The following is a 25,220-nucleotide window of genomic DNA, read 5'->3' as shown; positions in this document are numbered from 1 at the left end:
GAGTCAATTATCCAGATCTGCAGTCCCCAACCCCAGGCCATGGACCAGCACGGGCACCCGCCCTGAACTGGGCCTGGTCTGCACAGCAGGATATGGGTGAGCGAGAAGCCCCACCTGTGTGCCCACAGCTGCTCCTCATCGCTGGCATCACTACCCAAGCCCTGCGCCCCTCCTCCCCTGGACTGCCAGATCAGCGATGGCATCAGACCCATGTAGGTGCACAAACCCCACTGCACATGCCAGGGATCCAGGTTGTGCGCTCCTTTTGAGAATCCAACACCTAATGATCTGAGGTGGAGCAGAGACAGTGACGTCCCCCTCGCCCCCCTGTCTGTGGCAAAGCTGTCTTTCACAAACCGGTTTGGTGTCAAAAAGATTGGGGACCGCTGATCCAGCTGATGGTTGAAAGGAGGTCCCAAGAAAATAGCTGCATGTATAGCAGGTCTTGGAGCAGCCAGGCTTCACTGGAGTAGGTAGGAAGGCTCCTGCAAGGACTTCTCTGTTAAGATGAACAACCTGCTATGTTTGAATTATTGAGAAGAAATTTACAAATTAGGGATAAATAGAAGTATATGAAAAACAGCATAAAAAACTGTCTAGGGAAAACAAAGTTATGCAAAAGTAAAATCAGTATAATACATATAAATGGAAACACAACTAATAAAATGGTATAACCATATAAGTAGATGGAGGAGAGTAGGAAATAGTGGAATAGGGTGGAGTTAAGCAGGGTGAAAGCTCGAAATTCATCTTCTCTGGTGGGAAACTACAGCTTGAGTCTCCCTTATTGAAATACTTGGGACCAGAAGTGTTTCAGATTTCAGATTATCTTCAGATTTTGGAATATTTGCATATATAGTACAAAATGAAATCTCTCAGGGCTGAGGCTCAAGTCTGTTGAAATTGAAGAGGGTTGGGAGGCTCTTTTTCCCTTGGTGTTGCTGAGTAAACTCTTGTGTGCCCACTTTTTGACTGATCTGTCACCTGAAGTCAGGTGTAGAGTTTTCCACTTGTGATGTCATGTGAGCACTCAGAAGTCTTCGGATTTTGGGACATTCTGAATTTTCAGATTAGGTATGGTCAACTTTGGTGAGAAATAACATCTAAGCTGAAAAATCATGTAGCGTGGAGATACAAGAGGTTAAAATCTTTTTAGCTGAAAGACCAAAAAGTGGTTGTCTGGGGCATAGGTAGGGAAGTAGGAAACTGTTGAATGACAAGCCTCATAGAATTTAAGTCTTTAAATTATGTGTGATAACTTTAAAAAGAAACTAAAGGAAAATGGGCAGTGCCAATAGTGGGGAAAGTATAAATTTGAGTTTCAAGTCTTCTGTGGTACCAGCTAATGTCAGGAAAAATCAGTCTTTCTCCCTTGATGTGAAATGTGTGGGATCCCATGTAAGCAAGGAAATAATTAGAAATAAAAAGGTCTAATATCTATCAAGCACTTACTACATACATGCCAGGCAGTATGTAGTACTAAGCTCTTCACATGTAGTTAACTCATCTAATCCTCAGTAGTTGCAAGGTATTACTTATTCCCATTCTGTATATATATATTAAGAAAGGTTAAGTGACTTGTCTAAGGTTACCAGACCTAGTAAGTGACCCAACATGGGGTTGGAGTGGCATCAGGCCATTTGTTAGATCTAGATTCTGTGGTTGATGACCTTTGTGACCTTGGCCAAGTCCCTTAACCTCCTAACGTGTTTTCTTGCCTAATGTTAGGTGGCAAATTATGTTCTCTACTATTTAAAAACTATGACTAACCTTCCTCCGTACTGCTTTGGCTACATCACTATATTCTTTTATATGTAGTGTTTTCTCACTTTTTTTTTTAATAGCTTAGCTGTTTTAATTTCCTCTGTATCCCAAGTGCTCTTGAAGTATTCTTTAAGTGTTAGTCTCTCATGCCAAGTATCTTTGATCACCTTTTTAGTAATCAAACTAAAGCTCAGGGAGGTTTAGTGACTTCCAAAGTCAAGAAGCAGAATGCCAGGGAATCTTGTTCTGATCTGCTAGACGCAAACTCTGTGCTGTCCTGCCCCTGAGAAGCACCACTGGTCAATAGTTGGATAGATATTCTTGTTCATAATTGTCACTGCGTGACTAGGTTCATGTACAAGTTTTCTGCAGAAATGGGTTAACGTCAAGAGACGTTGTCTATTTGCTTTCTGGTAACCTCAGGTAAATGGTCAGGAGGGGAAGAATTTGTCTTAAACATTTCTTTGTACTTGTGATTCTTGGTATAATGTTGGAGGGATAGTAAACTTAATTACCTTATGCTAATTACAAAAGATTTGTATATGATCAGTTTGGGGAGTCAAAATAATTTTTCCTTTTTAGAATGTTACTATTCTTAAGTGTTTGCATTAATAACAATGTATCTGTGTCATACAAAACTTTTCTTTTTAAAAGGCCACATCTATCCCAAATTTCTCTTACATGGGAGCTCGCCTGTGTAATTACCTGTCCCATCATCTGACAATTAGCCCACAGAGTGGCAACTTCCGCCAATTGCTACTTCAAAGGTTAGTGTGTTTATGAAGTTAAAGGAAAACTACTTGTAAATGTACTAGAATTTGACTATTCCTTTTTTCTAAAGACCATGTGTCACAGAAAGTTGCAGGGGAGAGTAGGGTGGCCTGTTCTTATTTGCTGATATTAAAAAGTTTTTAGTCAAATATCAGTCCTTTTTTTTTCTGTAATGGTCTCTGATTTGGGGTTTGTGTTTAGAGGTCCTTTCCTTTTCTAAGATCTTAAAAATGATATGTATTTCTTAGCATTTCTATAGTTTTTGTTTGAGTAAAGTTCTAATTTTACTTAGAATAAAAATGAATAATCCTTATTGATTCGAACTGCCATCTTTATCACACTGTGTTTTTACGTTTGGGTTTTGATTATAGACTTTCATTATATTACATTTATCACTTATTGTGTTCCTTTTTATTACCATACAATAGCTGTTAAAAAGCTCTAATTTTTAAAACATCTGGTTAATTCTCCATTCTTTTTTAGTGTGTGTGGAAATCTTTGCTATGCTTGTTTTCTCCAATGAACTTCAGAATCAGTATTTGAAATTACCTTGTTGGTATTTGTTAGATATTTTGGGGATGATACTGAACTTATAAGCTAATTTAGGGAAAACTAATCTTCTCAAAATTTGAGTTGTCCTCAATAATGAGGGTTCTCTTCAAGTTTATTATAGTCAGTCCATTAGTTCTTTAAAGATACAGTTAGTGGCTGCAAAAGTATTCCATTGTGTGGTTAAACTGCAGTGGAACAGAATGATTCTAAAAGTAGACACCAGAAACACTAGAAATTAACCTTTTGATGAAAAGATACATTGTGCTGATAGCATAATTGGATAGCCATTCAGGAGAAAAACAAAGATGAATTCGTATCTTTATGCCAAAATAAATTCCAAATATATGAAAAGACTTAAAAGTGAAATGGTAAATACTAAGGGGGAAAACTGACAATTAAACAAAAATCTTGAGTTGGTAAAGGCCTTTTAAGCAAGATGCCATACCCATAGGCCCTAAAATAAGAGACTAACAAATTTAGTTACATATAGATTATAACATTTGGGGAGCAAGGCATAAATTTATAAAGTGAAAATTGAAAGATTTATAACATATGCCAATGAGTTCATTTACTTAATAAAAAAGAGGGGCCTCTTAGGAATGAGTAAGAAAAAGACCAGTATCTTAATAGAAATATTTGGAATGGCCTTGATTGGTATAGTTGGAAAAATATAAATGACAAAGTTATAAAAATATCTAACCTTACCTATAATTAAAGAAATGCAAATTGTAGCTTCGAGAAAGATACAAAGTGGTTTACTTCTAGGAGGTAGGATGCCAGAAAGGTTCATATATCTTCTTATTCCCCAGTGCTTCTCACCCTGGTTTTGCCTTAGAGTTATTCATGCTTAGAGACTAAAATAGGGCTGAGACCCTGCCTCCACCCTCGCAAATTCTAGTTTAATTGGACTGTGGTGGAGCCAGGGGATGGTTTTTTAAAGCTCCCCGAGTAATTCTACTGCGAAGCAATGATTGAGAACCACTCTTCCAATTCTGAGTCTTACGTGTGTGTGGTTCTATAGTACTATAATACTGTCAAAGATACTAATGTGGAGAATTGCTAAGGATATAACAAGCAACAAGCAGAGCATAGTTCTACTACATACAGTCTTTGGAAAAAAAAAAAAAAGAATGGAAGTTACCCTCACAGCACCTGTCTCATGGTTGCAGTGGTATTATAGATGACTGTTCTTTATATTTTTTTATTTTAACTCTTCTGAAATAAATATATATTGCTTTTATAATTAAATCTTCAGCTTAAAAAGGTTTAGGGTCTTTAACCTAGATAGTCAACAACGTACAACCATGTTACTTTTACACATATTCATGTCCTTATGTATAGTCTAATAGTTGTAGCAATTTGTAAAACAAAAGTTTCATCTAAATTCTTACCTGTGAAGTTGTAGCAGAAAGAAAAGCTTCCAAACAAGGTGTTTTTGGATGACTGAGTTGGCATTGACTAATCTCCTCTGGGCCGGGCATGGTGGCTCATGCCTGTAATCCTGGCACTTTGGGAGGCCCAGGCGGGAGGATCACGTGAGGCCAGGAGTTTGAGACTAGCCTGAGCTAAAGCAAGACCCGATCTCTACAAAAAAATACAAAAATTAGCTGGGCGTGGTGGTATGAGCCTGTAGTCCCAGCTACTCAGGATGCTGAGGTAGGAGAATCACTTGAGCCCAGGAATTTTAGCTTGCAGTGAGCTATGATGATACCACTGCACTATAGCCAGGGCAACAGAGTGAGACTCTGTCTCAAAAAAAAAAAAAAAAAAAACACCGATCTCTTCTAATATTAACTAGAGTGTTTTTTAACTAGAGCTTTTTTTTTTCTGATGAAGAATTTAATATGTACAACAAGGTAACAAATATCTTACTACATCTGACTTACTACGTCTGAAGCATGGTACTCAGTTAATACAGCTTGTAAGCATTGGGATTGGCTACATAGGCACCATAAGTTACGCTGGGTTTATGGCTGGCTCACAAACTGACCCAAGGTAAATTCTTGAGCAAGAAGTGATTTCTTTTTTCTTCATTACAAATTTTTTTACAAAGCCAACCTAAATTGGCTATATGGGGAAGCCATTTTGTCTCAATAGATCTTCCCTTTTTCTTTAAAAGAAAAACTGTCAACCATTTTATATAAAATGACTTTCCTAGAGTTTTCTCACCTCCTTATCAATAAAGATAAAAAATACTTAACACCAAAGTGATAAACTTTTATAGTCCACATTTTGGACTGCAAAAATCCACCTTAGTGGATTTTTAGTGACAGCAGCCAACATCATAATTATACTGAATAAAGGCAGTGACAGGCATATTGTGATTAGTTTAGGTACCCTGTAGGAACTATGACAATAAGCTCCAGGAGAATTTATTTTTGTTATCTGTGAGGCAAATGGGCCAAGTCAGGGGAAAATAAAGCAAGGAAAATTCAGTTGTTTGAAGCCCTCAGTCTTCATTGGAAATAGAGACCAAATCAATTGCTTTCTGTGTTGTGGTTTTAATTAGGGAATTATTTCCTCATAGTAGTAATTCCCTGATCTGTGTACTGGAAATTACAAGGGTAATGGGCTTGACTTAAGAATTCACTTTATGGCCGGGCGCGGTGGCTCACGCCTGTAATCCTAGCACTCTGGGAGGCCGAGGCGGGTGGATCACTCGAGGTCAGGAATTTGAGACCAGCCTGAACAAGAATGAGACCCCGTCTCTACTAAAAATAGAAAGAAATTATCTGGCCAACTAAAAATATATATACAAAAAATTAGCCGGGCATGGTGGTGCATGCCTGTAGTCCCAGCTACTCGGAAGGCTGAGGCAGTAGGATCGCTTAAGCCCAGGAGTTTGAGGTTGCTGTAAGCTAGGCTGATGCCACGGCACTCACTCTAGCCCGGGCAACAGAGTGAGACTCTGTCTCAAAAAAAAAAAAAAAAGAATTCACTTTATTTTCAGTTTAGTTGGAGGCCATCTGTATATATTTAAGGATATGTTTCAAAGTTCTAATATGCAAAAAAATTTTTACAGGGACAGTTTAGGTAAAATCAGTGATTATCAAAAAGCCTATAAGACAAATAAGGTGAGGCTTCTTTTTTTCCCCCTTATTGGTCCCAGTGTGCCATGAACCTCATGACATTATGTTGCTTAAACATATTACCAATTTGATAAGAATAGTTGAAAATAAAACTATTAGTTTCTTGAAACTGGGAGTCTTAGTGTGAAAAGTTGCTGTATATTCTAGCCTTTACAATAGACAGAAGCACTTTATTATAGAAAGTCAGGTTGTTGGAACATTATACTTGCCTCTATTGCTGTGAACAACCAAACTGACAAGTGGTCATCTTGTTTGACTATTTAAAAAACGTGAGATTATAAAAGATATGTCTTTATTAGATGTCGGACTGAATACGAAGTTAAAGATCAAGCTGCAAAAGGGGATGAAGTTACTCGAAAACGATTTCATGCATTTGTGCTCTTTCTGGGAGAGCTTTATCTTAACCTGGAGGTAAGCAATTTTTCTTTTAAATACTAACACGGCCTGAGAACATAAGTTGATCTCCATGAGGTATTTGTGTTCACATTGTACTTTTACAATATTAAGAATGAAATGAAAGAGGGGGGAGTGGGAGAGAAAGAACATGTTTCAGCATCTACTCATGGTAGTATCTATGTTCTAATGGACATCTGTAACATTTATTTCTCCTGCTCATGGGCAAGATGTTGGAAAGTAATTACTGAGCTTTTTAAAGTTTTTATGTACTTTTAGGAAGCTGTGTTTACATGTAAGTTGAAGCTCTTGAGGTATCAACAGTGATACCTTTTGAGTCCTTGCATCATAAATGTTAACACATTTAGTATAGTGACTTACAGATGGTGGCTCAAAGCAACTTTGCAGAACACAATCTTTTGAGTGAAGAGAAAGATTAGAGTTTCTGGCTTTTTACCCTAATTCTCCTAGATAGTTCTTTTAAAATATTTTTTACTTATTTTTTTAATTGACAAAATTATATGATGTACCACATATTTTGATATATGTATACAATGAAATGGTTAAATCAAGCTGTTTAACATGCATCACCTCACACAAGTATTTTTTGTGAGATGAGCACTTAACCTAATTTCAATTTTCAAGTATACGGTATATTAACTAACTATAGTCATCATGATGTACAACAGATCTCTTGAACTTATTCCTCCTGTTTAACTGAAATTTTGTGTCCTTTCACCAACATCTCCCCAATCTCCCTACCCCTAAAAAATAGTTCTTTTGTCCTATTTTATATATTAATCTTCCACATAAAATGCATTTGTACAGAGTCTACAGCTAAAAGTGTTTGTAAATTTAGGTGGTATACTTTACTCAAGCATATGCTTGTTAGTAGATAGTGTAAGTGCTGAATAAATTATAATACTATGTAATGGACTTGTTGAGATTTTTTTTTGATTAGTGAATCCCATATATAGATTTATACCTTCTTAAACCCTGACTTGAACTTAATTTCATAAACACCATAATATCAGAAACATAAGACATGTGAATCCACCATCAAATGTGCATCTCACCCAGTGTATCTAAAAGGTCTATGTCCAGTCCAGTGTCTAACTTACTATTCCTTTTTATTACAGGTCTACCTAATTTTTTTAAAAAACCTCATCCCTTATGCTTTTTTAGTCTAATTTTTGTATAAGCCAAAATAACACTCTAAAATGTGGCTTAAATGAAGAGTCATTTTAAAAATGCTGTTGAGCATTTCCTATATGAAAGTAATGATGCTAGGTCTGTGGGGAGTATAAAGATTAAGGCATCATTCCTGCACCTAAAATTTCTCTACCCAATGAAATAAGATATATATACCACTCTAAAATAGAAAATATTAATTTAGTGTAAAAAGCAGAATAAAATGGTATGTGTTCAAAGAAGGTAGTTAGGTTAAACTAGAGGATGCTTTATGAAGCAGTAACATCAAAGTGGGCTTAAATTATCTGACCATATGTGTGATAAATGGTAGGTAAATTTTACCCATGGTTTACCGGTTTCATTAGAGGTTTTAGTTACATATAAAGTAATTCTAACTAATTCTGTAAAGATGTTGGAGTGTGTTCCTATGATTTTTGTATTTAACTAAAACACTTATTTTGCCAACACCTTGTTAGACCATTTATATATCTGTATCATATTTTGGCATCCTTGCTTTTAATTTTCTTTTGTCTTAAAAGATCAAGGGAACAAATGGACAGGTTACAAGAGCAGATATTCTTCAGGTTGGTCTTCGAGAGTTGCTGAATGCCCTCTTTTCTAATCCTATGGATGACAACTTAATTTGTGCAGTAAAATTACTGAAGGTAGGTTTTTTTTAAAAAATTTAACCATTTTACCCATTTAATTTATAATTTACAGGAAGGAAAGTATGTAGTACACAAATGAATTCAAGATTATTTAAGTTAATTATTGACATTTCACTTTACTGTCAAATACGTTGGAAAAGCAATATATGCTTAATGTTTAAGAAGCAAAACATGGAAGTCCTTCACCCCATCCCTGTCTGTAAATTCCCTCTTCTTCCTTTCTATATATGTGCTCTTATAAAATCTTATTCTTTTGTGACTTTTTTTTTTGTTGCCACCTAATGAAGGATCTTAGTTTTTTTTCCCATGGCACACAGTTTTTACTCATTATTGAGTAACTTCCTAGTATTACATTGTATGCATATGTTTATCCATTCCACAAATCTATAAGTATTTATCAAGGAACATTTGGATTACTGTCAGCTTAGCTACCGCAGCACTGCTAATAATCTTTTCTCATGTCTTTATATGTGCAGATATTTCTGTAGGTTAAATTCTTAAACATAGATTTGGTGAGTGAATGAGAATGTGTTCTTCATGTGGACAGGTTATGGCAAATTTTCTTTCCAAGTGCTGAACCCTAGAGTGTACTTACATCAATGGTGAATGAGTACATCTTTCCCTATATCCTTATAGTGATGGATGTAATCAGTCTTGGGTATTGTTTTGTTATAGATGAGTAAAAACTAAAAGCTCATTCTACTTTGCATTTTCCTGATCACTAATGAATTTAAGCATTTCTTCATGCTTTTTAGCCATTTTTATTAGTTTCTGTGAATTGCCTGTTTAAATCCTTCAACTCTTTTTTTTCCTGATGGAGTTTGTTGTATGTGTTTTAATTCAGAGCTTCTATATTTGTGCATGTTGCGTATTTCAAAAAGTGGTATGTTCATTCAAACCTAATAGCCTATCTTTGTCATACAGGGAATATAACATTTATTATATATGTTATTGATAACCGATGATTAAAATTTTATAGTTCATTCCTTTAGTTTCTTGCAGTCAAGGAAAACAGAGGGTATAGAGACCTCTTAATATTAGAGGTAGAGAATAATTGAGAATAGTTATTATAACTTGCTAAATTCATCTTGCTCGGTGAATTCTTAAACTACTACTAATGTATCTTTTTAGAATTTCCATATTCTGTCAATTCCTTATTTTACCAACACATACTCTTTTAGTTGACAGGGTCAGTTTTGGAAGATGCCTGGAAAGAAAAAGGAAAGACTGATATGCAAGAAATTATTCAGAGAATTGAAAATGTTGTCCTAGATGCAAACTGCAGCAGGTAGGAAAAGAAGTCATGTAGATAGCCAGTAGGTCTCAGTTTCTTGGTTTTCTTTAGAGGTTGTCTTCATAATCTGCTGTAATTCATCAGGATAATTGAAATCTTATAGATCTACAGAAATATTTTCTTTAAAGGAATAATTTACCTATGGTTTCTGCTCACTAGCCATTTTTGTTCAGTTTCGTTTAGAAATTGAAAAAGTTAAGATATTTTTGTGTTAAGATATAAGTCCAATGAAAAATAAAATGATTCAGACTTATTAAACAAATATTTGGGTAAAGTACTACTATAAGTATAGTAGGACACACAAAAATGTTTGAAAGGTAGCTACTGCCTTTAAGGACCATATAGTCAGTTATGTGAAACAAATTTCAAGATTTTTTTTAAGTGAATTTGTGTCATTTAGGAAATGTCAGAAAATCAAAGCACTGATGTACATGTTAAATTTAGGACATAAAGTTTTAAGAGTCGAGGTGTTTCAGAGTCTGACACTTACAATGGATATACTTTAACTCATTTTTTATTTTTGTCTGCAGAGATGTAAAACAGATGCTACTAAAGCTTGTAGAACTCCGGTCCAGTAACTGGGGTAGAGTTCATGCAACTTCAACATACAGAGAAGCAACACCTGAAAATGATCCTAACTACTTTATGGTATGCCAGTGTTTTGTTTGTTGTTTGAATTCAACTTTGCAAGTTAGATAAGTTATACAAAGCTATTTTCAGAGTTGAGTGCCTAATACCTCTCTTCACTGGCTTAGGTTGACATGGCATCAAGCAGACCAGGTAAATTAAGAGACGAGACCTGGAATTCTCCAGTGCTAGGGTGGACTGGAGAAAGATTTCATCCAAGGAGAAATTGATAAAGATTGGACTTGAGTGAGCACAGGGATGCCAGGAAGCAGTTTTTCCAGAGAATTCATAACTAAGGACCTGCATCTCTGACTGACTTTGCATGTTGTAGTAAAGTAAAATAAAAAATGGTTACCAGGCCAGTGATGCCCTGAAGCTCCCAACATGACCAGACATAAAGCAACTATGGAGAAATGCTCCTCCAACCCCAGTCTTGGAAATTCTCCAAAAAATGAGGATTCTTGAAGTGGGTAGGGGGAAACCACAGCTAAAAATGAGCTGACACTAAATCACAGTGCACAACAGAACAGTTCACCATGAATGTGACAGACAATAGACAGCACAGTTAGAACCACAAGAGCTTAAGATAATAGAATGGAAATCTGAAAACCATAGACTTTTCCAATGAAGTGAGAATGGCAGCTAGGAAGTTAGCTTTTTTTGCTTTTTCTTGCGTTATCAGGTGCAGATGAGTGACATCAGCCATGCTGCATTAATTGATATACTTTAAAAAAATCAATTCTGAAATGATTACATATTTTTATCACTTTGATTCATCCTAGAATGAACCAACATTTTATACATCTGATGGTGTTCCTTTCACTGCAGCTGATCCAGGTATGTTGTCTCACAGTCATTTCTTCCCACCCTCATTTTTTTGTTAAAGTAGTAAATCACAGAAAACCACATCCTCACTGGCACAAAATTGTCGCTTTTTGACTTGTTCACATCATTCTAAAATGCTAAGGTAAAGAAGGTTTGTTTTATACAGGATATTTTTCATGGTGATCACTTGAACCATTTCAAATGAAAGTCTTAACTCCATATATAGTGTCTTGTCACTTTAATAGTACAGAATTGGAAGAATTCCTCAATTAAGCAACCATTTTTATGTTATATTTTCTGTTAGATTTTTATACTCTTAAACTTTCAAGTAATTTTAGAATGGAGGGGAAAGGTGCTTCTAGTTCAACATAGCAACAGATATTAATATGGGTTAATGCTTGTGAATACCAAGAATTACAGATTTTGTTAATATATGGCAGGTCAGAGTTAATTTAAAACCTAAATCTCTACATACTTCCCCTTCAAGAAAGAGGGTCATTTATAGAAAGATCCCTTTGTGATAAATGGGACAATAGGGTGAGGAAGAAATTTTTCCCACTTGGTACAAACTACAACTAGCTTGTGGTTGGATTTTTTCCATTTGTTTCCTCTGGATTGCAGGCATTGTTTATCCTGTGCCTCTAGCACAAAGAAGTTTCTTTAAGGTGAGGAAGTAGAATTACATTATAGGCCATGAGCCTCTTCAGTGTCGCTAAATGTTGCTAAATTGTTTACAATATGATTATGCCACTTAATATTCCCACCAGCAGCATATGATGGTTCCAGCTCCTCATCCCTGGCAATAATTCTTATTAGACTTAATGTGTCAGTCTGATTGTATTAAATTCTCTTGCTGTCATTTTATTTCCCTGACTACTAGTGATAATGAATTTCTTTTTCTGTTGACTGATGATTTCTTCCTTTGAGAATTGCCCATTTGTGCTATTTGCCCACATATCCGTTGGATCATTTGTCTGTCTTATTGATTTGTAATTCCTTAAGTAGTCTAGAAAAAAGTGATCCTTAGTCAGCTGATGGTTTCAGTTAACTTTTCCCAGTATGTGGCTGTCTTTCCTTTTAGTTTAAAATATCTAAATATCTTATCGTATAGAACCTTTGGGTGTGTGTTTGGTTTTTTTCTTTTTTTTGACAGAGTCTCACTCTGTTGTCCGGGCTAGAGTGCCCCATGGCATCAGCCTAGCTCACAGCAACCTCAAACTCCTGGGCTCAAGCAATCCTACTGCCTCAGCCTCCCGAATAGCTGGGACTACAGGCATGTGCCACCATGCCTGGCTAATTTTTTATATATATATTTTTAGTTGTCCAGCTAATTTCTTTCTATTTTTTTAGTAGAGACAGGGTCTCACTGTTGCTCAGGCTGGTCTCGAACTCCTGAGCTCAAACGATCTGCCCGCCTCAGCCTCCCAGAGTGCTAGGATTACAGATGTGAGCCACCACACCTGGCCTAGAACCTTTGGGTTTTAATGTAAACAAAATTTCTTTTTAAGAATGTTTTCTTGCCACTATCAAATTCCATTTTATTCTGAATATCTTTGCTTTTCATATTTAGATCTTTAATCTAAATCTACTTGACTTTTATATGTGGGATATAGTAGGAATTAGACATCTTTTCCATAGTCTACAGTCTCAGCAACAGGTATTAGGTTATCCTTCCTCTTAGTTATAGTAAGCCCCCTCTATTGTGTACCACATAACTTCTCCGTAAACTTGTCTTACTCCTGTGTTTATTCATGTGGATCTTTTGTCTTGTCTCTCCATACCAATACCACTCTTTATTATTACCTTACTGTAAATCTTGCTATATCTGGTAAGATAAATTTTCTTTCTTACTCAAACTTACCTTGATTGACTTAGATTCTTTTTCATCTTTATCTAATCTGTTTAGCCTATCTATTTCTAATGATTCCTTTGTTTATAGAAATTCAGTTTTGTTTTTTCAGTTTCTTTTCAAGGAAAAGTAATATAGACAGCCAGTAGATCTCAATTTCATGCTTTTTCTTTGTGGGTTGTGTTTTAATCTTCTATACTTCAGAGTAATTAAAATCTTAGAGATCTACAGAAAAACCAAACTGAATTTTGTTTCTGCATTTTGTTCAAATTATCTTGACCTTTTCTCAAAGTTCAATTCTTTTCTCATCATTCTAAGCATGCTTATCTTTGTTTTGTTTTATTATCCCTTTTAATTCTAACCCTGCTGTTATTTCTGGTTATCACATATAAAAATTTATTTCCTTAACACTCTTAAACTTTTACTCGGAAATGATTTCAAACTTACAGAAAAGTTGCAAAAGTCAAAATCATGCAAAGAATATCCATTTGCCTTTTACCCAGATGTGCTTTTTGTTAACAGTTATTTGCTTTGTCATTTGAGCTCTCTCCACACACTTTCCTGAATCACTTGAAGTTACATATATTATGATCATGTATGAATGCTTTCGTGCTTTAATTGTCTTTTTTTTTTTTCCTTCATGAAAATGCTTTGTGGCTTGGATTGTGGAAATTTCCATCCAAAATGGTGTTACATTTGCTTCTGCCATGAGCCACCGCGGGTATCACTGACTTGGAACAAGTTTTTATTTTCATATCATAGGGTTCTTTATGTAGGTAGTAGAAATTTGAGGTTATAGGGCCATTGTTAAAAATTCTCTGGGGAACCAGTTTCTCCAGAATGCTCTGTCTGCGTTCTAAACCCAGGCAGAGGCAACCAAGTTTCCTTCTTATCTCTCTTAGATAAAAACACCACTGAAGTATTTTTTTGTTTTTTCCTGTTTCACCTTTGGCTTAAGATTCCAGCCCTTTGAAGGTCCCAGGTTTGTGCAGGATGAAGCTGGGCATGGAGCCATGGATTCCATCTTTCTGTTTCACATGGGCCTAAGACCTTGCTTTCTGACTTGTGCATTTTAAATCTAAGCCCTTTAGTTAGAGACCAACACCATCATTCAGCCTCCCAGCTGCAACAGCTGTAGTAGTTTATCTATGGCTTTCAGTTCCTTTTTTGTCATCTGATGAGTTGAATTTTCTTTTTTGTGAATTCATCCATACATATAAAAGAATGTCTTAAGCAGCACCTCAAGCCATTTGTAGCAGGAAGATTTTATGGTTAAAATTGTCTCTAAATTGTCAAAATTGGATATTGAAATATCACCACCCCTTGAAGCTGGAATTAATTTGCCAGAGACTCACAGTCTTGGGAAAACATGGTCTTTGCCCAGTCTAATGTAATTATAATATCCTTTTAAGATTTATCTTCTATTCATAAGAAACTTATTTTAAGGTAACTGATTTTATTAATAGTCTCAATATTACTATTTAGATTCATACTAATCTTAAAAGGTATTCAATAACTCTAAGACAGTTGGCAGGTGAAGAGTTATCACCTGTATTACCTTGGAAGACCCAACAAAAGGAAAGTTGGTGGAGCTGAAACATACCAGGTAGTTGCCTTCCTAGTCTCTAGGGGAAGGAAAGAAAAGGAATTCCCCTATGCTTAGAACCTTTCATAGGTTAACCTCATCTGAAAAACAGGGACCAGTTGCTGTTACCTGCTAGCCAGATACCTTACTTTACTTCCTTGTGGAGGAGGATTGGGGGAGCTGGAAACCAGGAGTAGTATTAGATTAAAATCCTTCTTTATGGAAGGCGTGTTCTTACCCAACAGTCATATCACCAGTATTTTGTCTGACAGAAAGCCCCAGTAGAGAATGTAAACAGCACACATTGGCTGTGGAGTGTACTCTGGTATATTTGTGGCTTTGAATTCCAACTTATATTTACAGTATTATATATAATTGTAAGAATTATAAGCATGTAGGGGAGCAAAAGGAAGCCAGTTAGAGTATAAGTCTTATAAAAGCAGTTTTTTTCACATAACTGGGAGTTTACTGCTATTTAAACATTGAATCTACTTAAGTGAAAAGTCATAATAAATTTTAGGGGTAACTGGTCACTTCTTATGGGTTTTTATAGCATTTCATTTTTCTCCTATGTTGTCTCATAGATTACCAAGAGAAGTATCAAGAATTACTTGAAAGAGAGGACTTTTTTCCAGATTATGAAGAAAATGGAACAGATTTATCAGGGGCTGGTGATCCGTAAGTTTTCCTTAGTTACTAACTTTCTGTGTCTCATTTGTAAATAGAGATCAGACTAGAAAAAGGTAGCTCATGAAAGAATGGCATTTTGATTTGATGGTATCGTTATATATTATATAGTGTGCTTATATACTAAAAATTTTCAGAAAATCATGTTAAACTAAGACTGGTTGTGAAAAATCTATAGTTGAGGAAAAATAACTATATTAAAACATAACTTAAACATGCTTAAGTTACTAAGTTTATTTTTAAAAAACATTGTGTTATACCTAGACTTTAAGAAGCTCTACTGCTTTAAGATCCTAGGCAACTTCTGTGCTTGTTTCTATAAAATGGGAATAGTCATACCCCTCAGGTCTTTTTTTTGAAATCTGAATGAGAATACATAAAAAATACTTGCTAGCCTTCTAGCACATAGTAAAAGGTTCAAATCTTAGCTGTTAGAGGATTAATTAAGAGTAAAGAGCGGCCGGGCGCGGTGGCTCACGCCTGTAATCCTAGCTCTGGGAGGCCGAGGCGGGTGGATTGCTCAAGGTCAGGAGTTCGAGACCAGCCTGAGCAAGAGTGAGACCCCGTCTCTACTAAAAATAGAAAGAAATTATCTGGCCAACTAAAAATATATATATACAAAAAAAAATTAGCCGGGCATGGTGGCTCATGCCTGTAGTCCCAGCTACCCGGGAGGCTGAGGCAGTAGGATCGCTTAAGCCCAGGAGTCTGAGGTTGCTGTGAGCCAGGCTGATGCCACGGCACTCACTCTAGCCCGGGCAACAGAGCGAGACTCTGTCTCAAAAAAAAAAAAAAAAAAAAAAGAGTAAAGAAAACGGATTACTATGTAAAAATATTTGGCCTGATAGATATAAGTTATAGTCCTGTTCATGTATCTGTTTCTTCACCCATAAGTGAAGACACTCTTAATGTATTGCTCACCATCAGATTGTACTTCCCTTTCCTGATAGAAGGAACAGTAACTTGAGAGGTTTAGTCCCAGATCTGTTGACAACTTGCATGTATTTGGACAAACTCCTTAGGTTTTTCTTCCTAACTGGGTGGGAGGCGGGGAGGAGAATAAATTACACCTGTGACTTCCTTTTCTAACATCCCATCTTGTGTGTTATAGGTTTTAAAAAGTGAGCCATCTTTATTCTAGTGACATTTTAATTATGGGTCAGTTTAAGATCTAGAAATAAAATGTTTCCATAGTTAATTTAATAGAAAGTACAGGGATATAAGGACTCAGGGAGAAGTAGGAAGGTTCAGTCTTGCTTAGGTATCGCCATGGAACTTAAAGTTGTTCTTAGCATTGAACTTCAGGTTATCCTCTAAAGATTTTGTTCAGTAAGCTGTATATTCTCTTTAATGAGCTCATGGTTGTTTCAACACATGGCCTTGTGCTGGAAATGGGGAAGAAACAGAAAAAGACACGTCAGTAATTGGTAGGATTGGTAAGATAGTTTTGTCACACTTGTCAGTAGAAGGGATCTTTGCAGGCGAGGGGGACCCTGTAGACAGCATCATGTTGTAGAGGGAAAAGTATAAATAAGGGAAAAGATCTGGAGTTGAACAAAATTCTGGCCCTGCCACATACTTATCCAAATTTTATATTATTTAACCTCCTAGAATCTTCTTCCATCCTTAAAATGAAGAAAATAATTCCTATATTTTAAGATGACTATGGGAATTCAATAAGAATATATATTAAATCCTTAATTAACACTTTAAATCCGCCCCCCCCCCCCCCCCCCCGTATATAACTACGGTAAGCCTTGCTTTATACCCTTTTAAAGTATCCCATAGTTGGAAAAAATCTGGAATAGATGATGTCCGAAAGTACTTCCAGCCAAGCAAGGTGGCTCATACCTGTAATCCTAGCACTCTGGGAGGCCAAGGTGGTAGGATGACTTGAGGTCACAAGTTCGAGACCAACCTCAGCAAGAGCGAGGCCTTGACTCTACTAAAAATAGAAAGAAATTAGCCGGACAACTAAAAATAGAAAAAAAATTAGCCAGGCATGGTGGCACACGCCTATACTCCCAGCTACTCAGGAGGCTAAGGCAGGAGGATCGCGTGAGCCGAGGAGTTTAAGATTGCTGTGAGCTAGGCTGACTCCATGGCACTCTGGTCCTCACAGTAGAGCGAAACTGTCTGGGGAAAAAAAAAAACTTCCTATGAATGTCTTCTTTGGGAGTGTGACTAAACTGTTACTATGCTAATAACCTAGCAGGAATAACCCTTAAATAGACATAAAGCATTAATGCGTCACTAAAGGCATATTTAAAGTTACATTCTAGTTATAGTATAATTATTTATTGATAAGGTAAATTTATTAATATCAGTCTTGAGCCCCCAACTTTGTATGTCGAAACTTTGATTTAACTTCTAGGTTACAGAATTTAACATACCTGAAAGTATAGCAGAATCTTTAGACATCATGGACTCAGTATAAAATTTCAGTCTTCAAATCAAGCATGTGGTTATCTGAAGACTGCCATTTATATAATCTAAAGTTAGGCTTGAGTTCTGTTGTAACTCAGTCTAGGAAAGTTATGTTACATTTTTTCCTGGCTTAGCATCTTAGACATCTTCTGAATTAAAAAACTTACTGGGGAGGAGGGAAGGAGCAAAAACCTCCCTAATGGGTACAGTGAACACTGTTTGAGTGATGGGCACACTTATAGCTGTGACTCGAGTATTACAAAAGCAGTTCATGTAACCAAAAATGTTTGTACCCCTTTAATATTTTGAAATTAAAAAAATAAAAACATGAATCATTTTTGTTTCTTTTACAGATACTTGGATGATATTGATGATGAGATGGACCCAGAGATTGAAGAAGCTTATGAAAAGTTTTGTTTGGAATCAGAGCGTAAGCGAAAACAGTAAAGTTAAATTTCAGCATATCAGTTTTATAAAGCAGTTTAGGGTACAGTGATTTAGCAGAACACAGGAAAGCAAGAAAATGTGTCACACTTATACCAAATTAAGGATGTTGAGTTATGTTACTAATGTATGCAACTTTAATTTTGTTTAACACTATCTGCCAAAATAAACTTTATTCCCTATAACTTAATGTGTATATATATATAATAGTTTATTATGTACAGTTAATTCCACTGTTTTGGCTGCAATAAAATCGATTTTGAAATAAATGAAATGTTGAATTTTGCTAGCTGGTTAGATGCTTATCCTTTAAATTCTACTTTTAAGGGGGAAAAGTCTTAGTCTGGAAATACATATTACTGCAAAAATGTAGCATCTCTTTAAGGTAAGAGTATTATAGCTTTCGTTTTAGTTTGATATTTAATGTCTCAATAAATTAAATTTCAAATGTGAATCAGAATCATGAAAGTCTAGCACTAAAGTCTTGGAATATATCATTAACCACTGATTTACATATGCAGATGCTATTTGATACCAAGGGCTTTTAAATGTCATTAAAGAAAGACTTAGAGAATTCCCAGCTAAACAACCAAGACTCTTCACTGAGAATTTATTCCAATTCTAGAATTGTTTTTTTTTACCTGACTAATTTCATTACCCTAAGGCGTAGAACATTATCTGCTTCATTTATATGGCTTTCTCATTTTTATTTTGTAGCATGGGTTGCATTGACTTTTTTACTAGAAAATTTTACTAGATATTTATCATTCAAGTTTTCATCTGCTTTATAATTGATACACCTTGAAGGTCACTTTTCTAATACTTTTATTATGTGGTACCACCTCAGCCCTATTTAATATTTTTACCTAATGTCAAATCTTTTTCCAACTAACTAAAAAATAAAACTTATGTACAAAAGTATTGCTTGTAAATATGCATGTAAATAGTTCTGTTAATAACCCACTGTTTTACATTTGGTACATCTGTGTCTGCTAATACAGTTAGGTTTCTCACTTTTCAGCTTGTTTGTTCAGTCTGAATTAAAATTAGACTTTGAAAATAAAACTTAAATAGTTCTGTTTCCTGTAAGTTTGAAGTGGCATTCTGGTATTTTAAAGAATTCACTGTTGAACTTGTTTATATTACATAAATTAAAGGTTTGAAATCAGAGAAACTGTATTAAGATAGAAGATACTCTATTCAATGTCTGAATAAGAATTCAATAACAAGTCTACCCAGGAAAAACTAGCAAATATATAAAACATTACAACTCTAAGATTTCATATTATAAAGGGGAACATATATATATATATGTATATGTATAACTAGGGTTTTTGGAAGTTATGATAGTCGGAATTCTCTTTTTCAAAATGTCTCCTGGAACCTGGTGGCTATTATCATAACCTGCAGTTCTCTAAAGATAGAGCTTACTATAAATGTTGGAGTGGGAGGAGGTGTAGGAAAGGAGGCAGTACAGTAGACCAGGGACCAAGGAATACTAACTACATATACTTCAAACTTCTAACAGTTGCTCTGTGAATAACCAACCATTTGTCCACTAGCTCATTGTCACCAACTGCTGCTTGGTGACTACCAACAGGATTGATACTCCAGTTATTACTGCTGCTTAAACCACCCATACCTAACGTTATAAGCTAACCATTTTATTATGCTCATGGGTTCTGTGGTTCAGGGCACAGTGGGGATGGCTTTTCTCTATTCCATAATGTCTGAGGCCTAGGCTAGGAAAACTAAGGACTTGGGGGTGTGGTTTGAACAGCAGGGGGCTGTAATCGTCTGGAAGTTGTCTTCTCAAATGGCTGGTGACTAGACTGAGGTGACTTGAAGCCAAGACTAGATCTGACTTGTTGACCCAGAGCATCTACACTTGTCTTCTCATGGCTTGGGCTGGTATGTCTCACAGCATGTCCGCTGGATTCTTAGAAGGGGAGTTCAAAAAGACCCAGAACGAAGCTGCTTATGAAGTCATGCAGCCTTACTTCCACTACATTGTCTAGGTACTAAGCAAGTCACTAAAGCCATATCAGATAGGAGACCCTCAAGGAGTATGTGGACATGTTTTAAGATTGCACTGGTACATAATGAAAGGAAGAGTTGGCCCTGTGCCACAATCATTGGCCTTTAGGATTGCCACGTCTTCAGCAGGAGTGTGTCAAGTCTAGTACAGATTATTAGTATAGGTCTTCAATGAGCAAGGCCACACAGTTGCCAGTAAATGTCATAGTCTTGTGCTCTGGCAACAAAACATAAATATGGGTCATAACCTGACAGTCATGTCATCAATTCAGACTCTGTTACATCATTAGTGCTTTCCAGCCAAAGGCACCAGAAACATACCTATACCTGAACATATTGGGTTTATTGTTGTAGTGAGAGAAAACATACACCTTGGAACTGTGAGGTGTATCAGTAAGAGGGTGTTAGAAAACTATGATAGGATTTGGGTTTTGGTTGGGTAATTTGGGGGACAATCTAAGACACTGGAGGTTAACTCTAGACAGCATTGTCAGCACAGGTAATTCTACAATTAGGTATTTCATTAAATCTTATCTATAGGGAAGACAGATGAGTATGGATTAAGTTGTACGTGTTTAGAAAAAAGATCAGTCACATTTAGTGAGCGGAGGATGTTTGGTATGAAAGTAAAAAACTGTCCAGGACCGAAAGTCGGCTCGAACTGAAAATAAGGCAGCTCTACAATTAGGTTGAAACTAGCTGCAAAGTTAATAGGAAATGTTTCTTCCAAGGTACATGGGGGGACATCCAGTTGCTAAACCTCCCTCATCTCATGACAGCACCGAATCCCTAGTTAATTCCTGCTTCTCCTAATCTTGCTGCCGAAACAGCATCCAACCCAGAAACAGGTCTTCCTTCCCCTTACAGTTTGCTCAGAATCCAGCAGGAACCCAAACCTTACCAAAGATGGCGCCCTTCGCCCCCTTGTGGAATGTACCATCTTCAGTTCTTGTGGTTCCCTTGTTTGCAAGTCAATAAATGATTTTGTCAGCAGACAGGCTTAAGCCTAGTGGTCTTTGGTTGAGTAGATGTTAGCAGACTTAAATAAGCTCATGTATGCTGCTGCCCTATTGTGTCGGCCTGGCAAGACACCAAACCTGAATGAGCCCAACACTGCCTCTGCATCCTTGCAGCTGGAGGTCATGTTTCTGCTATGTTTGTACCACTATAAATTCATGGTCACAACTTTCAGATAGGCTGTCCGTGCTGCCAACAATCTTACTATGTTTGTCTCTTTAATCTATCTTTTATCTGTTTCTAAATCCTCTCCACTGCAACAGTCCTTTATCCCCTGATTGCTTCATGGGGGGGCGGGGCAGAGTGGGGAACCCCGAGACGAATGTATACAAATGCATCTGCGTTCACTTCATCCCTCTTCTTCCTGTACAGTAAGAATCCCTCCTGTTAGAGGGCAGTTGCTGGAATCCTGTTCTCTCTTGTGAACTCTATTGTTACTTGGTCTGCGTTTTTTATTTTTCTCCATTGGCTCTTTGCAGGAGCTGTTGAACATGCCATTCCTCTCATCAAAAGAAATCTGGTGGCTGGGTGTGGTGGCTCACAACTGTAATCCCAGCACTTTGGGAGGCCGAGGTGGGAGAATCACTTGAGGGCAGGAGGAGTTTGAGACCAGCCTGGGCAAAATAGCAAAACCCCGTCTTTACAAAATTTTTTTTAAAAAATTAGCCGGGTGCAGTGGCATGTGCCTGTAGTGAAGGCTGAGGCAGGAGGGTTGTTTGAGCCCAGGATTCAAGGCAGCAGGTGAGCTACGATCACACCACTGCACTCCAACTTAGGTGACAGAGACCTTGTCTCAAAAAAAAAAAAAAATATGGCCCTCATTTCTCTCCAACCACGGTCCTGTGTCTGCTTCATGACTTCTCAGGTGTTGTCCCATTTTTTCCATTTCCTTATCTATTTGCTTTTCAAACCTACTAAGGCTTCTGCCCTCACTGTGGCCTTCACTAGAGTCACCAGTGACCTCTATCTATATCACTAAATCCAGTAAACACTTTTTTTTAGTTTGTCCTCTGGCAGTACATGACATTACCAGTGACACCAAAATTGAAAACCTCTAGGCATCTAAGACACAATAACTTGCTTTATATCTTTATGCTGTTCCTCCTCAATGGTGTTGTGGGCTTCTCTACCAATATGTCGTCTGTACATATTGATGTGCTTCCACATTCAACCCTACGCGTTCTTATGTCACAATATTCTTATACTATTTCATCTTCTGTAGCTTCAGTTAGGAGCTATCAGTCAGTGACCTCTAGATTTGTTCTATCTCCTAGTTCCAGACCTTTACTAACTTGCCATCTCCACCAGGTGGACTTAACAAAATTTAAACCATGTCATCCCTAAATTTGCTCTTCCTTGTATATCCCCCTCTCATCAATAATGCTGCCACCCATCCTCTTGCCCCAACCAGAACCCCTAGCACTGTTTTCGACTCTCATCTCTCCCTCAACACCCAGATTCAATCATCACCAAGAATAGAGTGAATCTCCTGAATATTTCTTGGAGCTGTGTTCTCCATCTTTACTGCCCAGGTCCTGAGTCATGAGCTGCCATTATCTGTCCTGTTGCATTTTCAAAAGCCTTCTCCTGAGCTCTTACATCCTACAATCCATTCTCCACTCAGCAGTTCCAGGAATCCTTCTAAAGTACAAATAGTATCACAAAACCCCTCCGCAGTAGACAGAATTTCTATATAGGAGTTTCTCAAAGATTGGAGGGGAAAAGATAGGGGTAGAATAGGACCTAAGTTAGCACTGTATAATACAAACTGATGTCACAGATCAATGAAAACATAGTTGTCTAAGGTTGCTTTTACTTACACTTCATGTAATATTGATCAATTTGCACATCAGCCATTTTATTTATTATTATTTTTTTGAGACAGGATCTCACTCTATTGCCCGGGCATCATCATAGCTCACTGCAGCCTCCAACTGCTGGCTCAAGCAATCCTCCTGCCTCAGCCTCGCACGTGGCTGGGACTACAGGTGTGTAACATGCCTGGTTAATTTTTTAAAAAATTTTCTGTAGAGACCAGCGTCTCAGTATTGCCCAGGCTGGTCTTGAGCTCCTGGCCTGAATCGATCCTCCCACTTCTGCCTCCCAAAGTGCTGGGATTAAGCTTTTTTTTAAACAGAGCTAAATTTAGGGAGTTAGATTTCTTTCCATCCATTGGTGCTGTTTTCTTTGCTTAAAGACCTTGTAGTAAACAATTATATCCCAATAAAGCTGTTTAAAAAACAACTTAGTCAAAGATAGGAACCTTTTCCTAATTTGGTATCAGAAAATATAAATCTTAAGATAAAGTCCATAAACGCATAATGATCAGGTCCCTGCCTACCTCTATAGCCCCACTGCAGGCTTCTTTCCCCTTAAGGCTTCTCTCTCCCCTCTAATCATGTTTAAACTACACTCGCTTTCAAGGAAAAATATCTTTCCCTGGGGCCTCAGGGCCTTAACACAGGGACCTTACTCTGCTTAAAATATTCTCCATACTTTACTTAGCTAACACATACTTAAACTTCAGATTTCAGTGGAAATATTGCCTCAGCCTAGATTAAATCTGCTTACTACAGGCATACCTTGGAGATACTGTGGGTTTGATTCCAGGTAACCACAATAAGCAAATATCACAAAGTGAGCTGGGAATTTTTTGGTTTCCCAATGCATGTAAAAGTTATGTTTATACTATACTGTAGTCTATTATTAAGTGTGCAAAAGCATTATGCCTTTAAAAAAAGTACATACCTTAATTTAAAAATGCTTTATTGCTAAAAAAAAAAAAAAAAAGCTACTGATCAGCTGAGATTTCACGAGTCAGTCTTTTTACTGGTGAAGGGATTTGCCTTGTTGATTGTGCTGACTAATCAAGGTGCTGGTTACTGAAGGTTGGGGTGACTGTGGCAATTTCTTAAAATAAGACAACAAGTCTTCCACATCAACTGACTCTTCCTTTCACAAAGGATTTCTCTGTAGCATGTGTTGCAGTTTGATAGCATTTTACCCACAGTAGAACTTCTTCCAAAATTGGAGTCCATCCTCTTAAACCCTGCTGCTACTTTATCAATGAAATTTATGTAATATGCTAAATCTCTGTCGTCATTTCAACAATGTTTACAGCATTTTCACTAGTAGATTCCATCTCAAGAAAACACTTTCATTGCCCAAACTTAAGAAGCAACTCCTCATCTATTCACATTTTATCATGAGATTGCAGCAATTCAGTCAACTCTTCAGGCTCCACTTCTAATTCTAGTTCTCTTGCTATTTCCACCACATTTGCAGTTACTTCCTCCACTGAAGACTTAAGCCCCTTAAAGTCATCCATGAGGGTTGGAGTCAACTTCTTTCAAGCTCCTGTTAATGTTGATATTTTGACCTCCTCCCATGAATCACAGATGTTCTTACTGGCATCCAGATGGTGAATCCTTTCCAGAAGGTTTTCAATTTCCTTTTCCCAGATCCATCAGAGGAATCACTATCTATAGCAGTTATAACCTTACAAAGTGTATTTCTTAAATTCTAAGACTTAAAAGTCAAAATTATTCCCTGACCTGTACGCTGCAGAATGGCTGTTGTGTTAGGAGACATGAAAACAACATTCATGTCCTGTACATCTCCATCAAAGCTCTTGGGTGTCCAGGTACATTGTCAATGAGCAGTAATATTTTGAAAGGAATCTTTTTCTGAGCAGTAGGTCTCAACAGTGGGCTTAAAATATTGAGTAAACCATGCTGTAAACAGATGTGCTGTCATCCAGGCTTTTGTAGATGACATTTGGCTATTTCTAGAGCACAGGCACAGTCAATTTAGCATAATTTTTAAGGGCCCTAGGATTTTCAGAATGGTAAATGAGCATTGGCTTCAACTTAAAGTCACCAGCTACCTTAGCCCCTAACAAGAGAGTCAGCTTGTCCTTTGAAGTTTTTAAGCTAGGCATTAACCTCTCCTTTTTAGTTATGAAAGTGCTAGATGCATCTTTCCATGGAAGGCTGTTTCA

At 36.9% G+C, this 25,220-nt stretch overlaps 1 protein-coding gene across 3 annotated transcripts in view; it reads left to right on the top strand.

The window, feature by feature from the left end:
• Positions 1 to 18,447, top strand: part of PAIP1 (poly(A) binding protein interacting protein 1) — a 30,076-nt gene extending 11,629 nt beyond the window's left edge. For all 3 annotated transcript variants that reach the window (XM_045566167.1, XM_045566166.1, XM_045566165.1), the window contains exons 4-11: positions 2,419 to 2,531; positions 6,476 to 6,587; positions 8,300 to 8,425; positions 9,610 to 9,716; positions 10,253 to 10,370; positions 11,132 to 11,186; positions 15,193 to 15,286; positions 18,076 to 18,447. In XM_045566167.1, coding sequence (XP_045422123.1) covers positions 2,419 to 2,531; positions 6,476 to 6,587; positions 8,300 to 8,425; positions 9,610 to 9,716; positions 10,253 to 10,370; positions 11,132 to 11,186; positions 15,193 to 15,286; positions 18,076 to 18,169 — 819 coding nt within the window. In that variant the 3' untranslated portion in view covers positions 18,170 to 18,447. The remainder of the gene's footprint in view (positions 1 to 2,418; positions 2,532 to 6,475; positions 6,588 to 8,299; positions 8,426 to 9,609; positions 9,717 to 10,252; positions 10,371 to 11,131; positions 11,187 to 15,192; positions 15,287 to 18,075) is intronic.
• Positions 18,448 to 25,220: the final 6,773 nt, after the last annotated feature.

The sequence above is a fragment of the Lemur catta genome, chromosome 12 (assembly GCF_020740605.2).
Source record: "Lemur catta isolate mLemCat1 chromosome 12, mLemCat1.pri, whole genome shotgun sequence".
NCBI lineage: Eukaryota > Metazoa > Chordata > Mammalia > Primates > Lemuridae > Lemur > Lemur catta.
This window is presented reverse-complemented; position numbering and strand designations above follow the sequence as displayed.